Raw genomic sequence first — 16,634 nt, forward strand, 5'->3', positions numbered from 1 at the left:
CAGAGCTAGATTCTGGCTGAATTCAGGCTGGGTGTTCACTTTCAGCTGAGAACATCTCATTGAAATGAATGGGCCATTTCACAGCTCTCTCAGACTATTATGACAGGTTTCAGGGTAGCAGCCGTGTTAGTCTGTATCCTCAAAAAGAACAGGAGTACTTGTGGCACCTTAGAGACTAACAAATTTGTTAGTCTCTAAGGTGCCACAAGTATTCCTGTTCTTTTTGAGACTATTATGATGCTGATGGATGTGTGGAGTGCCTCTGCTCCACTGGCCTTCTAATTTTATACAGCATTACAACTGAGCACCAGCTCTGCTCTAGCTAAGGTGGGGAAGCCCTTCCTGTTTAAAGGATGACTACTAAGTATGTTAAAATCTTTGTGTTTACACAGATTGTCTTGAAATTTGCTATGTGTCATGAAAGCGTCGGGTAGGGTGAGTGATCCAAAGATGGGTCATTTGAGTGTGGGGTTCCCCACAGCCTCCAGGGGGGAAAAATTAAGTTCACAGATTCTAGCAACTTTGAAGTTGTAAGCTCACCCTGAGCAGAAATCTGAAAATGAAATGTAAACTTTTGTTTTAATTTGGAGAAATGGACTCTGAGCACAGCTGATAATTAAGAAGGGTTTCAAACTGTGTTTGAAAAGAAAATTAATTACAAGGGGTGATTGCCATGTAAGAGTAAGTGTGAAGAAGGGGCTATTTGGGGTCTAGCGCAAGGGATTGGGGCATAGGTGCTGACTCTGTGGGTGGAAAAAAATTGATGGATGCTTAGCACCCACTGGCAGCCAGCTCCGTCCCTTCCCCCACCCAGCGCCTGCCGCCCACCGGTGGCCCCGCCGATCAACTCCTTCCCTCTCCCTCCCAGCGCTTCCTGCCCACCACAATCTGCTGTTTTGCGGTGTGCTGGGGGGAAAGGGAAAGCAGTGGGGATGAAGTGCGCTCGGGGTAGGGGGAGGAACTGGGTGGGAATAAGCAGGGTGGGAAGAGGCGGGATGGGGCTTTGGGGGACTGGGTGGAGTGGGGGTGGGGCCTGGAGCTGAGTGGGGGTTTGAGCACCCCTGGGGAAAGGAGGAAGCCGACACATGAGGATGGGGATAAATGAGGATGGGTGGTGGGGGAGGGAGAAAGGGTTGGGGGCTCAAATAAGGGGGAGGGTGGGGATTGGGGGAGTGTGAGTGGAGAGGATGGGGAATGTGAGGGGTGGCAGAGGAAGTTGAGGATTTGGGGTGGGCTGTCAGCCCAGAATTCTCCCCTTCTGTGAATGTGCTTGGATCTAGGGGAGCCCTGCTCCTCCATGTGAGCTGGGATCTAGGGACCCTGCTCTTCTTGGAGTTTCTGAGCCTCTCACCTTGCCCCCCAATGAAGCCAGGATCAGGGGGGCTAAAGAATATGCAAATTCAAACATCTGAAATCCAGAAAATGAAAAGCAAAGATACACGTCACCCCTGTGGGAGTGCTGGCCAAAGTGTGTGGGGGATGGGCCTGGTTTGGAGGAGGGAAGGACTGGGTGGGCCTGGCACATGGCTGGGGAAGCCTGGCAGAAGCAGGAGCAGGAGTCCCCACTGGGGGTGGGTAGCAGGAGTTTGGGGCTCACCCAGCTCAATGTCCCGCTCAGGCTGTATAACCAAGGTCGCATGCAGCCCTCCAGTGAGCTGCTGCCTGGGATGTGTGTACTCAGAGCAAGGAGCAACTTCTTACCTTTTAATGGCTTCTATAGTGCCAGCTAATGCTGCTGTGCAACAAAATGGACAGGTGGGGGGGAGGAGTACTTAGGAATCACATAGCAGCCACGTTGGCTTAGTAGAAAGACCACTGTGTGACCTTAGGCAAATAATTTAATGGTTGTGCCTCAGTTTTCCTGAGAATGATACTTAATCTCCTTTTTTTAAAAGAAAAACACTTGGAGAGCGAAAGATGAAAAGTGCTATAGATGTGCTAACTATGTAGTGGTAGGAGTAGACTCAAACATAAGAGAATACTTCATATCTGTCTTGTCTCCTGATTTAGATTTCAATGGAAGCGGTTGAAAATATAAGAACTGTGGCTTCATTAACTAGTGAAGATGCATTCTATGAGAGATATAATGCAAGTTTGAATGGTCCATACAGGTAGGATTTGCTCTCAGACAATGCTGTTTTTTAAAAGCAATGAATACATATTTTCTTAATTTAAAACTACTCAAGATTTATTCATATTACATTCATTTTCAGACTGAAAATATTAAACATATAAATGATTTGAAAAGATTTTGGCAGGGTAAAATGTATTTACTCCGTTTCTTTAAAATACGTTCCTAGATGCTATTGTATGTGATGTAATATTTGTGTGTGAGAGAGAATGTAATGACCTGGTATAAAGTTTTTATTAACATGAATATGGGATATTTACTTGCTTCACAAATACTGCAGCAGAATGAGCTTCGTGGGTCAAGTGGCAAAGACTTTATACTACATAACGTCACCATATATTATGACTTTAACTACAAGTAAGGACTTGCAGGTCTTGAAATAAGATGCATTTCTTTTTCCCCTTTGGCCTTTTCATTCACTCTCTACAAGCTAACCACTGCAGGGGCTAACTTCTAATATCCAAATATGTCAGACATTTTCCTCGTCTCCATTTTATTTAAATGAAATGATCTACTGTCCATTTTGTTTCTTTCCCCTTAAATATGCTTTAAGTAAAAGTAGGGATTGAAAATGGTAGTCCTCTGCCAATGACAGTTTTAGGATTCAATATTCTATAAACCATCAGTATGAGAAAAAAAATCTATATTTCATTGGAGAAATGGGACTCTCAGCTTTAGTACTTGTCTCTAGTCTTCTCAGATCATTGTATCACAATATTATGATTTTTAGAGAAACTATTTTGGAAAACATTTTAAAAATATATGAGCACTAGAGATGAGTGAAAATCTGAATTTCTATCCTGTGGGAAATTCTAATATTTCAACCTCTGTTTTGCTCTGAAGTGGGACAAAATGTGAAAATATATCAATTTTTTTTCACAGAAAGAAAAGTTTTTTAGAAAAATTTCAATTTAGAAATGGCAAATCATTCCATTTTTGCATTTTTCTCCAAACAAAATATTTTTATATTCCCAAATAATTGAAATATTTAATTTTCTTTTGTTTAACTAACCTGAAACTTTTAGTTTCTATCTAGTTCAACATCAAACTGCATTTCCCTGTTTTGGAACATTGCCTCTCTTATGGGCCAGGCTCCCTGGTTGGAGTATATCTCTCATGATGCAGTGTGGTCTCCCCTCTGACTGACTGGCATAATGCATTATCGGAGTCACATGGCTATGGGTGCAAAGCAGAAATATTTCAATTCAGGTCAAACCAACCCAGAATAAAATATTTTGTTACCTTTTTCCCAATGGAAATTTTCAAATATGCAGAAATTGCGTTTTCTGTTGAAAAATAATTTTGCCAGTTTCTTTGTCACAGCAAGGTTTGCACGTAATTAAGGTGATTCAGTTTTACCATCCCACACAACAACATTGGTCACCATTTAAAAGTCACCACTGTACAGGGGGTCTGAGTTGCTACTTTTTCCCCTCCTGTACTCAGAACAGGCAATATCTGCAGTGCTTCAGTTATGCTGTGTTGTACACATTCACTGTTCTATGGTGACCACTACATTTATCCAAATTGTCCAAAAATTCAAGCATTCAAAGATCATAAGAGACTTATCGAAATTATCAATTTGCTTTGTGTCAGATCCTTGGCCATCCATAAACATTTATTCTGGAAACCAGCATTCAAGTGTTAAAATGTTATGACTATTAAAGGGAATTTTATCATAAGGTCCTATCCAACAAACAGCTGGTTGGGATGAAGGGGTCTCATTTGCCCTAAGTTCTCTCCAGAGGCACCTTCATGGAGCCCCTAGCATGCAGCTTTATTAATTATTATTTATTATTTGAGTGAGTGAGGTATATGGTTTGCCACCCCTAATACAAAGGTGTGACCTTCTCCCGGCCAGTCTCTGTTCTTGGCATTTCATTTTCCTTTAACATAAATCTTTTTTTTTTATCAGGGACTCTCTAACAAAAGCCCCACTATATGGACTTACCTATGGAATACCCCAATGTGCAAACTACTTTCTCGCTGCAGCAATCTTCAGATTCGGGGCATGGCTCATTGCTAATTGTTATACAAACTTTGAAAATGTATTTATGTGAGTACACATCAGTCCAAAGACAGTGATTTCAACACATGGTAATTGTGTATCAGTCTAGTTACTGAGGCAATAGTGCAAGAGGTCAAACATTTTAGAATCTGGTCAGGAGTTTAATTCAGGCAGAAGGGTTATTTCTGGGAGAGGAAGCTTGAAACAGGTGTGTTGGCATGTATAGAGCCTGGCTCAGTTTATTTACTATGGAGAAACTTTTACTGTTGACACTTCATTGCAGACAATGAGCTTTATGAAATGCTTCTGCGTGGAGAAATTACATACCATTAGGGTATGTCTACACTACGAAATCAGGTTGTATTTATAGAAGCCGGTTTTATAGAAATCGGTTTTGTACAGTCGATTGTGTGTGTCCCCACATAAAATGCTCTAAGTGCATTAAGTTGGCGGAACACGTCCACAGTACTGAGGCTAGCGTCGACTTCCGGAGCATTGCACTGTGGGTAGCTATCCCACAGTTCCTGCAGTCTCCGCTGCCCATTGGAATTCTGGGTTGAGATCCCAATGCCTGATGCTGCAAAAACAGTGTCGCGGGTGGTTCTGGGTACATGTTGTCAGGCCCTTCCCCCTCTGTCAGAGCAACGGCAGACAATCGATTCGCGACTTTTTACCTGGGTTACCTGTGCAGACAACATACTACGGCAAGCATAGAGCACGCTAAGCTCAGCTCAGCTCACCGTCACCATATGTCATCTGGGTGCCGGCAGACGTGGTACTGCATTGCTACACAGCAGCAGCTAATTGCCTTTTGGCAGTACACGGTGCAGTATGACTGATAGCTGTCATCGGCTGTCTGGGTGCTGGCAGACGTGGGGCTGCATTGCTACACAGCAGCAGCTCCTTGCCTTTTGGCAGTGGATGGTGTATTACGACTGGTATCCGTCTTCGTCGTATTCCTCAGTAAGTTCAATCAGAGGCACCTGGGCAGACATGTTTTGTCTCCTGGCCTATTGAACCGTCTTGACGATGATGGCTAGCAGTCGTAGTACATCATTTTCTGCCAAGCATCCAGAAGATGCCGATGGCCATCAGTCATGCTGCAACGTCTGCTGCCAGCTTAAGATGTAAAAAATAGATGGACCAGATTTGTTCTGTATTCATTTGCTTCCCCCTCCCTCCGTGAAATCAATGGCCTGCTTAACCCAGGGTTTTGAGTTCAATCTTTGGGGGGGGGGGCATTCTGTGTGACAGTTGTTTGTGTTTCTCCCTGATGCACAGCCATCTTTGTTGATTTTAATTCCCTGTACCTGTAAGCCATGTCGTCACTTGCCCCTCCCTGCCTCCCTCCCTCCGTCCATCAGACAATAGTTTAGTGCCTTTTTTCAGCACAGACGCCATAGCACTGGGATCATGGAGCCTGCTCAGATCACCGCGGCAATTATGAGCACTATGAACACCACGCACATTGTTCTGGAGTATATGCAGAGCCAGAACATGCCAAAGCAAAACCAGGCGAGGAGGCGATTGCAGTGATTGCAGCGCGGCGACGAGAGTGATGAGGAAATTGACATGGACATAGACCTCTCACAAAGTACAGGCCCCAGCAATGTGCAAATCATGGTGTTACTGGGGCAGGTTCATGGTGTGAAACGCCAATTCTGGGCCCGGGAAACAAGCACAGACTGGTGGGACCGCATCCTGTTGCAGGTGTGGGATGATTCCCAGTGGCTGCGAAACTTTCGCATGCCTAAGGGCATTTTCATGGAATTTTGTGACTTGCTTTCCCCTGCCCTGAAGCGCCAGAATACCAGGATGAGAGCAGCTCTCACAGTTGAGAAGCGAGTGGCGATAGCCCTGTTGAAGCTTGCAAGGCCAGACAGCTACCGGTCAGTCGGGAATCAATTAGGAGTGGGCAGATCTACTGTGGGGGCTGCTGTGATCCAAGTAGCCAACGCAATCAAAGACCTGCTGATATCAAGGGTAGTGACTCTGGGAAACATGCAGGTCATAGTGGATGACTTTGCTGCAATGGGATTCCCAAACTGTGGTGGGGCGATAGACGGAACCCATATCCCTATCTTGTCACTGGAGCACCAAGCCACCGAGTACATAAACCGCAAGGGGTACTTTTCAATGCTGCTGCAAGCCCTGGTGGATCACAAGGGACGTTTCACTAACATCAACGTGGGATGGCCGGGAAAGGTACATGATGCTCGCGTCTTCAGGAACTCTGGTCTGTTTCAAAAGCTGGATGAAGGGACTTCCCGGACCAGAAAATAACCGTTGGGGATGTTGAAATGCCTATCGTTATCCTTGGGGACCCAGCCTACCCCTTAATGCCATGGCTCATGAAGCTGTACACAGGCAGCCTGGACAGGAGTCAGGACCTGTTCAACTATAGGCTGAGCAAGTGCCAAATGGTGGTGGAATGTGCATTTGGACGTTTAAAAGCACACTGGCGCAGTTTACTGACTCGAATAGACCTCAGCGAAGCCAATATTCCAATTGTTATTGCTGCTTGCTGTGCGCTCCACAATATCTGTGAGAGTAAAGGGGAGATATTTATGGCAGGATGGGAGGTTGAGGCAAATCGCCTGGCCGCTGATTACGCGCAGCCAGACACCAGGGTGGTTAGAAGAGTACAGCAGGGCGCCGTGCGCATCAGAGAAGCTTTGAACATGAGTTTTGTGACTGGCCAGGCTACAGTGTGAAACTTCTGTTTTTCTCCTTGATGAAGCCTCCCACCCCCACCCCCGGTTCACTCTACTTTCCTGTAAGCTAACCACCCTCCCCTCCCCCCTTCGAGCACCGCTTGCAGAGACAATAAAGTCATTGTTACTTCACATTCATACATTCTTTATTAATTCATCACACAACTATGGGGATAACTGCCAAGGTCTTCGGTGTCTGGGTGAGGAGGCAATGGAACTTGGGGAGGAGGGCTGTTGGTTAAACAGGGGCTGTAGTGGCGGTCTCTGCTCCTACTGCCTTTCCTGCAGCTCAACCATATGCTGGAGCATTTCAGTTTGATGCTCCAGCAGCCGGAGCATCGACTCTTGCCTTCTGTCAGCAAGCTGACGCCACCTATCCTCTTCAGCCCGCCACTTGCTCTCTTCAGCCCGCGATTCAGCCCGCCACCTCTCCTCTCGTTCATATTGTGCTTTTTTGAACTCTGACATTGACTGCCTCCATGCATTCTGCTGTGCTCTGTCAGCGTGGGAAGACATCTGGAGCTCCGAGAACATATCATCTCGAGTCCGCCATTTTCTCCTACTAATCTTCACTAGCCTTTGCGAAGGAGAAACATTTGCAGCTGGTGGAGGAGAAGGGAGTGGTGGTTAAAAAAGACATTTTAGAGAACAATGGGTATACTCTTTCACGTTAAATTTTGCTGTTCACATTACACAGCACATGTGCTTTCGTTACACGGTCGCATTTTTCCTCTTATATTGGGGGCCTGCTGGTTTGGTGTGAGAGATCACTCACGCAGTGCCAGGCAACAGAATTCGGCTTGCAGGCAGCCATAGTAAGCCACAGTCTTTTGGCTTTTTTAACCTTCAAACAGCAGCGCCCTCATTTCCCATACCAAGGACCCGTTGGGTTGGCCATTTAAAATGGGTTTGCAATGTAAAAGGAGGGGCTGCGGTATCCAAGTTAACATGCAGCACAAACCCAACTACACCCCCCCACACACACACTTAATTCTCTGGGATGATCACTTCATCCCTCCCCCCCATCGCGTGGCTAACAGCGGGGAACATTTCTGATCAGCAGAGCAGGAATGGACACCTCTGAATGTCCCCTTAATAAAATCACCCCATTTCAACCAGGTGACCGTGAATGATATCACTCTCCTGAGGATAACAAAGAGAGATAAGGAATGGATGTTGTCTGCATGCCAGCAAACACCGGACCATACACTGCCATGCTTTGTTATGCAATGATTCCAGACTACGTGCTACTGGCCTGGCGTGGTAAAGTGTCCTACCATGGTGGACAGGATAAGGCAGCCCTCCTCAGAAACCTTTTGCAAAGGCTTTGGGAGTACATGAAGGAGAGCTTTCTGGAGATGTCCCTGGAGGATTTCCGCTCCATCCCCATACACGTTAACAGACTTTTCCAGTAGCTGTACTGGCCGCGATTGCCAGGGCAAATTAATCATTAATCATTAAACATGCTTGCTTTTAAACTGTGTGTAATATTTACAAAGGTACACTCACCAGAGGTCCCTTGTGTGCCCTCAGGGTCTGGGAGCACGGCTTGGGTGAGTTCGGGGGTTACTGGTTCCAGGTCCAGGATGATAAACATATCCTGGCTGTTGGGGAAACCGGTTTCTCCGCTTCCTTGCTGTGAGCTATCTTCATTGTCTTAATCATCATCATCTTCCGCGTACCCTGAACCCGCTTCCCTGTTGCGTGATTCTCCATTGATGGAGACAAAGCACATGGTTGGGGTAGTGGTGGCTGCACCCCCTAGAATGGCATGCAGCTCCGCGTAGAAGCGGCATGTTTGCGGACCTGCCCCAGACCTTCTGTTTGCCTCTCTGGCTTTGTGGTAGGCTTGCCTTAGCTCCTTAATTTTCACGCGGCACTGCTGTGCGTCCCTGTTATGGCCTCTGTCCTTCATGGCCCTTTGAGACTTTTTCTAATATTTTGCCATTTCGTTTACTGCTACTGAGTTCAGCTAGCACTGATTCGTCTCCCCATATGGCGAGCAGATCCCGTACCTCCCGTTCGGTCCATGCTGGAGTTCTTTTGCGATCCTGGGACTCCATCATGGTTACCTGTGCTGATGAGCTCTGCGTGGTCACCTGTGCTCTCCACGCTGGGCAAACAGGAAATGAAATTCAAAAGTTCGCAGGGCTTTTCCTGTCTACCTGGTCAGTGCATCTGAGTTGAGAGCGCTGTCCAAAGCGGTCACAATGAGGCACTGTGGGATAGCTCCAGGAGGCCAATAACGTCCAATTCCGTCCACACTACCCCAAATCTGACTCGCAAAGGCCGATTTTAGCACTAATCCCCTCGTCGGAGGTGGAGTAAAGAAACCGGTTTAAAGGACCCTTTAAGTCGAAAAAAAGGGCTTCGTCGTGTGGATGTGTCCAGGCTTAATTCGATTTAACGCTGCTAAAGTCGACCTAAACTCGTAGTGTGGACCAGGCCTAAGTCACCCCTAAAAATGTTTGTAGCTGTAAACCTCTGTTTCTAATCCTTTCTGTGTCATTTTTCTAAACAATAAAGTTGTAAAAATGTCACACTTCTCAGATTTATAGATAGTGTTAAGTCTGTTTGTTTTAAATAAGGAAAACAATATTTGTAATTTATGAACAATAATAAAAAAGTCTCTCTTTAGATGAACTGAAAGATGTTTTGTGTTTGGTTTTCAGAGCCTTTTTCTCAGTTTTATACGGTGTTATCAATGTTGGGCAGTCCACTTCTTTGGCACCAGATTTTGGCAAAGCTAAAGTTTCTTCCCAACGAATCTTTCAGCTTTTGGATCAGAAACCCTTAATTGACAGCTATTGTGAAGAGGGTACAAAACTGGTAAGGCAATTCAGAAAGTCCTTGAAACTAACAAACCTGGTGGTACTGTATTGTCCTTAATTGTATTAATCTTGTTAAATTGCCTTTTGCAATGTCACAGAAGACAGGACCAGACAGGGAGGGTAAAATTTAACAGCAATAACTTAATAATTTTATATTTGCCCAGTGCCATTTAATACCTTTTTGCTTGAGAAATTAATAGAATACTTTTAAGTGCGGTTCTGTTTTGAAAAATGACTGGAAGAATGACATTTCATTCTCCTGTTGTGTCCGTTGGATGTATTCTGAGGCCTTGTCTACACTACTGGGGTAAGTCGACCTAAGTTACGCTACTCCAGCTATGTGAATAATGTAGGATGACCAGATGTCCTGATTTTATAGGGACAGTCCTGATTTTTGGGTCTTTTTCTTATATAGTCTCCTATTATCCCCCACCCTCTGTCTCGATTTTTCACATGTGCTGTCTGGTCACCCTAGAATAATGTAATTGAGTTTGATGTAGCTGAGGTCGACTTACCGCGGTGTCTTCATTGTGCTGCATTGATGGGAGATGCTCACCCATTGACTTACCTTACTCTTCTCGTTCCGGTGGAGTATCAGACTCGATCAGAGAGCACTCTGCTATCGACACCCGCTAAATCAATTGCAGCAGTGTCCATCTCCCTGGTAGTGAAGACTAGCCCAGAGTTATAACTGCTTTCTTTAGTAATATAAGTATGTTTTCGCTGCTTTTTAGGCCTGTAAACTATGCAGCTGTGGGGGAGAGTGAGTGAGAGTCTATTCCTTCTTGTGCATTATCAGCAGACCTGTTTGCTAAGTTCCAGTCGGTTACATCTGTGTAACAGAGAGTCAAGGTGGGCGAGTTAATATCTTTCATTGAACCAAATTCTGTTGGTGAGAGAGACAAGCTGTCAAGCTTACACAGAGCTCTTCTTCAGTTCTGTATAAGCTCGAAAGCTTGTCTCTCTCTCACCAACAGAAGTTGGTCCAATAAAAGATATTACTTCACCCACGTTGACTCTCTAATATCCTGGGACTGACACGGCTATAACAACACTGCATACAACATTTGAGTAACCTCATTCAAGTCAAAGGGGTTGCACAAGTATTAATGAGGACGTAACTTTTGTTCCTGGTGATTATACGTGAGATGGAAAGAACCCAGCTTGTCTTTCAAAGTCCAGTGTTGACAGTTAGAAACTCATCTTTGTATTTGTAAACTGAACACATTTCATATTGTCTCTCAGTGCTTTTCATAAATGCTTTTACAAGCTGAACCAGCCTTTCAGAAACTTGAAATTGCTTTAGAATTCTAGCTTTCGCATAGTGGCCTCAATTCAGAAAAGGACTCAGGCACATACTGTAAGCATGCCAGTAATTCATGTGCACAACTTTAAATCACACAAGTGCTCGACTACTTTTCTGAATCAGCTCCACATGCCCAGACTATTAATGCTCCCGGGGAAATATCTTCTTGCGGATAAAAGACGTTAATTGAAAGTGAAACCACTCTGGGCCAAATCCTGATGCCAGTGAAGCAGCTGCCTTTTACTTCAGTGAAGCTAAGATTTGGCCCAAAGAGTTTGAACCTTGAAAGTCCAGTTATCTAGGTGCTGTAAGAGCCCATTGTACTTGCAGTGCTGGTATTGTGGTCCTAGAGCTGTCCCATCCCCCAGGCATCAGAGGAGGCTTCCACAGTCTCTCCTAACATCTCCTTCACTCACCCTTGTCTTCAAGTCTTCTTCCTTGCTACCTCTTATACTCAGAGCTCCCTTCCTACATAAAAGAGCCAATCAGCTACCCTTTCCTTATTCAAACCTACACTTAAAACATAGTTGTCCTTGAAAACTATGAATAATCCACCAAAGTAAAAATGTTTAACCCAATCTGAGATCTGATGTTCGCCTTGTACTATGTTCATCCTGCGTACTATGTGTTTAAATGACACTATTTAGAGAGTGAACTCCCAGGGGCAGGAACTATGTTTTCCACACACAATGATAGTGTCTGGATTATATGCAATGATGACATAAAAGAGAGGTATTAGGGTTGTTTACTTACCTAAAGTAATGATAGTCCTTGTGAACCAGGCTGAAAAGGAATGATATAAATGAGAGAGAGATGCAGAAAAGAACCACTCAAGAAGGACGTCCCGTACACAGAAGATACCAATCCAATCGCACTGCATATTTAAGCAATAATAAACTGACTTGTCACGCCTTCATTTAAATGACCATAATAAGTTGTGTTTGATGCTTCAGTACAAGATAGACAGGTCTTCTGTCATAAATTTGTATTTTCTACTGTTTCCAGAGTCAGTTTGATGGCAACATTGAATTCAGGGACATCCATTTTATATACCCTACAAGACCAGAAGCTCAAGTTTTGCAAGGACTCAGCGTGAAGGTTAATAAAGGACAGACGCTAGCCTTGGTGGGGAGCAGTGGTTGTGGGAAAAGCACATCCATTCAGCTGCTGGAGAGATTTTATGACCCTATGGCAGGACAAGTGGTAAGAAAAGATTTGTGAAGCTGTTAGCGCTAAGAGCTTATAGAACTGTTCTTCAAAGCATTTTACAAACATATCATCATCCGCACAACACCCCTTTTGAGGTGGATAAGTGTTGTTACAGGTCTTGGTACTGCAGAGAAGACTTGGGACTTGTTTAAGGTAGAGCCGGGAGTAGAACTTTGGATCTTCTGACTCCCCGTCCTGGCTTTAGATCAGTAGATTGCATCTCTTGGTTGATTTACTTGATATATTGGAGGGGGCATTAGAATATACTTCCCATAATGTAACCCTTGTCTCTAGTCCTGTAGTCATGTTAACATGACACAGTTTGAGGTCTAATTCATCACTTGATGAGACTTTTGATGGAAGTCCTATTAATGATGATGGGAGCTCCAAGAAGAATAGCCTAGAAATGGAGGGTCAAAGGACGTTTGAATAAATGCCCAAAGATGTGGATTCTAATTGGAGGTTATCAACCATCTAGGTCTAAGAAGCTTGTGAACAGACTTTCTCATGAGATCTCTGGTACCTGCCATCATCAGTAAAGATGGAAATTCTGTGGGCACATCTCACTATAGATTGGCAATTCCACATCTATTACGGAAGCTAGCAGAGCAGATGTGCACAAAAAAACACTTCTGAGAGGAAAAGGTTATCTGAGCTTCTTTTGAATTTTCAGAGTTTTGGTTCAGTTCAAGTTTGGATGAAAGATCTGATCATCTATTATTTCATCAGAAGTGGTTCACTGACCACTTTACTTTTACTGTAACTCTAACACAGGTCAGAGGATTTGTACAGATTGGTGTTTCACATTTACATTGTACGCCTGAGGAGGAGTATTGCATTCTGCAGGGAATGATTTTTCCCTTTTTCTGTTTCTAGTTTGCAGACGGGTTCGATACCAAGTCTTTGCATTTGCAATGGTTAAGGTCCAAATTGGGTATTGTGTCACAGGAGCCTATTTTGTTTGACTGCAGCATTGCTGAAAATATCCAGTACGGAGACAACAGTAGGGTTGTCAGTCAGGAGGAAGTTGAAGAGGCAGCTAAAGCAGCAAATATTCACACCTTCATAGAAAATCTCCCAGAGGTAAATCAAAATGTCTTTCCATTCTCAGTGTGGGGTAAATACTCACTGTGACTTATCTAAGCAACTCCCATTAGTGCAAAACAATATGCTTTTTTGTTTTTTTTAAAAAAAGCTTATTTTCTTGCGTATACAATTCTCAAAGAGGAAAATAGGAAGCTGATGTTTAAAAATGTAACTTGCAATATGTATTAACACAGACGCAGTCATAATTAGCTAATTCAAATGCAAAATCCGAGCTCCAGTTTTCTTGTTTTCCTCTACTACAGTGATGTTATATAACAACTATAAAAGAGACATTCGATTCTGAACCTTTATTTTCATTTCCTCATAAACTTTGCCAATTCTTTTTTGGCAGAAACTTTCTCTAGTTTTAGTCTTATCTGAAAGGTAAAATGTTTCAAGTACATCTTAACCTTCATGTTTGCCATGGACTTAGTTCTCAGAGTGGAGAAAGACCTTGGAAAAGCCCAAAGAAATCAGGCTTCCTGTAGAGTTGCATGGAATTGAAAAAAACAATATTTCTTTTTCATTACCACCTAGTTTTTCAAAATGTACTTAGAAGAAAGTTTTGTATGTGTAAGAAATAAACCGTCACCTCCTGAGTGTGGGTCTCTAGGGCCTTGAAATTATAAAAGTCTCTTGAGATCTATATGTTTAAGTACAGGTGTCTTTGAATAGACACATCAGTAGTTGCACCACTTGGGAGTTAGTCTTTTTCTAATGCTGAAATGAATTTTCATTACAGAGCAGTTATCAATACGTGTAGCTGTAGATATGCATTTTGATTCAAACAGTTAATAAGATCTTATAACATTACATTATTCTTTTTTCTTTCACGGTGGAAATGCTTAAGACAGTACATTATCTGCTATTAAAAATATAATTTTCTGTTTCTAACTTCCCTTCACAATGAATATTTACTTATACAGAAGTATAATACCCGAGTGGGTGACAAAGGAGCACAACTTTCTGGAGGTCAGAAACAAAGAATTGCAATTGCTCGTGCTCTAGTTCGTAAGCCAGCAGTTCTGCTTCTGGATGAAGCCACATCTGCTCTTGACACGGAAAGTGAAAAGGTTAGTAATATGCATTCTACCATTTGTAATACACACAAAATTATGGGGTTCGAACGCTTCACTGCAAGAGCACAGGCTCTCCATCTACAATACAATTTTGAAAGTTCCACAGAACAAGCCTTAGCTCACTCCCTGTCTATGACCTGCTTTTGCAAGGTGTAGAGTGCCTTCAACTCCTGGTGTCTAAATTGGGAGCTGATGGTAGTCAGCAATACTTGGGGCTGGAGACAAAGTGGGATTTTCAGAACTCCTCAGTTTGGGCCTGCCTCAGTTCCTTCAAAGTCAGTTATGAAGTCATGGGACTTTTAATGGGTTCACAGTTAGGCGGATGATGAGCACTTTGGAAAATCCCATTCATAATTAGCAGCTTTGAGTTTGAGACAGGTGTCTTCAAACAGAAGACTGTGATCTACTAGAGGAGGCCTTGTAAGGCAAGTCACCAGCTCCGTCCTCTTCCCTTCAGCCAGCAGCACTAGCAGCAAAGTGGGTCTCTTTCTGCACTATTTCCTGCTCTGTCTGGGGGAGCAGGTGTTGCTACAGAGACCCAGAGGGATCCACTCTGCCAGTAGAACTGCTGGCTGTCAGGACAGAATGGAGCAATGAAGAAGTTTAATGTTGTCCTGCCTCTGTCCGCTTCCCCGTCCTTTGATCCACCTGCGTTCAGAGGGTTAGAGGGGACAGGTAGGAGCAGCTGGCTTGGAAAAAAGGCTTCAGCAACACCTGCCACCTCTCGGGAGATGTTGTGCAGTGAAGAGAGAGTAATTAAGCTATCCCCTGTTGCTCAGCTGGCTGAGCTTCCTCACCGCATCCCCCATCTCCAGGAGAGGGGGAGACGCCATAGGGACGAATAAACTGTTCATTTGGGTGGGGACGCAGTAGAAGTGAAAAACACCACCATGCAAACCGCCATCCAGTTGTGAGCCGGATGTCAGGATCCTGAATTTTGGATTTTTATGGACAACAAGAAGTGTCTGGCATTGCTGGTACTATCAATGGATGTGCAAGTTTTAGTTTCTCTAAATTTGGCATGTAGTTGGATACAGACAGGATGCAATGTCAAATATAACACACACATTTGGTAAGCAACTAATATCACAGACAATTCATTACACCTCTGCAAATTGTTGTAAATCTAAGTTGGTCCAAACTAGATCCTTATGGACCTCGTTCTGCTAGCCTGTGTTCATGAGAGTAGTCTCAATGACTACAGTGAATTACTCACACAAATAAAGGTTGTAATATCAGGCCCCTGTGTTTGAGGCCTCCTTCATGCATGGGAAGTACTGACTCCTAAACCCCAGTGAGGAACACCCACATGATAATGTGAACTGTAAAGGCAAATGTGTTACCTAGGAAAGGGAAGATTCTCCAAGTAATACATTTTTCACTGCATCTGTCTGCAGATTGTCCAGAAAGCCTTGGACGATGCCAGGAAGGGTCGAACCTGCATTATTATTGCTCACCGCTTGACGACCGTCCAGAACGCTGATGTCATAGCAGTGATTCATAATGGAAAAGTAGTGGAACAAGGGACTCACAGCCAGCTGCTGGCAAAGGAAGGACATTACTATGCACTTGTAAATGCACAAGTTTCTCATTAACATTAATGTTACAAACTAATCTATTTGTATAAATACACACACAACCCACAGCTAAGTAATATTAAAGATGCACCTCATTCCTGAGATGTCTGCAGGTTCAATACACAGGCATGTAGTAAAAAACAGACGAGACATTTATTTTTTCCTTGTGTCACAGCTCTAGTGTTACTTAATCCTATTGGTAAAATCCTTTGGGGCGTGTTGGTTAATTTTAATCTGCTTTTATATTAATGATTACAAGCCTTTCATGGAAATATATACACCTCTACCCCGATATAATGTGACCCGATATAACACAAATTCGAATATAACACGGTAAAGCAGTGCTCTGGGTGGGGGGGCTGCGCACTCCAGCGAATCAAAGTAAGTTCGATATAACACGGTTTCACCTATAATGCAGTGAGATTTTTTGGCTGCCGAGGACAGCGTTATATGGGGGTAGAGGTGTATTGACAAAATAGATCACAAACTGTTTTCTTATAAATTATTGTTAAAACCTGTATTATTGACCTCACAGAACTTACTGGTTCTTTTGAAACCACTAAGGCTATTTCAAAAAGACTTAAAAATAATTATTATTCACCCAATGACCATGATGGCTCTTTTTGGAGCTGATTAATGTTAACCATGTAAATAGCTATTTAACAAAAAACTGTGTGTGAGGGTTTTACCATA

At 43.6% G+C, this 16,634-nt stretch overlaps 1 protein-coding gene across 1 annotated transcript in view; it reads left to right on the forward strand.

Moving 5' to 3' along the window:
- Positions 1-16,333, forward strand: part of LOC101931388 (ATP-dependent translocase ABCB1-like) — a 432,036-nt gene extending 415,703 nt beyond the window's left edge. The window contains exons 26-29 of the mRNA XM_065583266.1: positions 11,996-12,193; positions 13,076-13,282; positions 14,212-14,358; positions 15,762-16,333. Of these exons, the coding sequence (XP_065439338.1) occupies positions 11,996-12,193; positions 13,076-13,282; positions 14,212-14,358; positions 15,762-15,959 (750 nt within the window). The 3' untranslated portion in view covers positions 15,960-16,333. The remainder of the gene's footprint in view (positions 1-11,995; positions 12,194-13,075; positions 13,283-14,211; positions 14,359-15,761) is intronic.
- Positions 16,334-16,634: the final 301 nt, after the last annotated feature.

Source organism: Chrysemys picta, chromosome 2 (genome assembly GCF_011386835.1).
Source record: "Chrysemys picta bellii isolate R12L10 chromosome 2, ASM1138683v2, whole genome shotgun sequence".
NCBI classification, from domain to species: domain Eukaryota; kingdom Metazoa; phylum Chordata; order Testudines; family Emydidae; genus Chrysemys; species Chrysemys picta.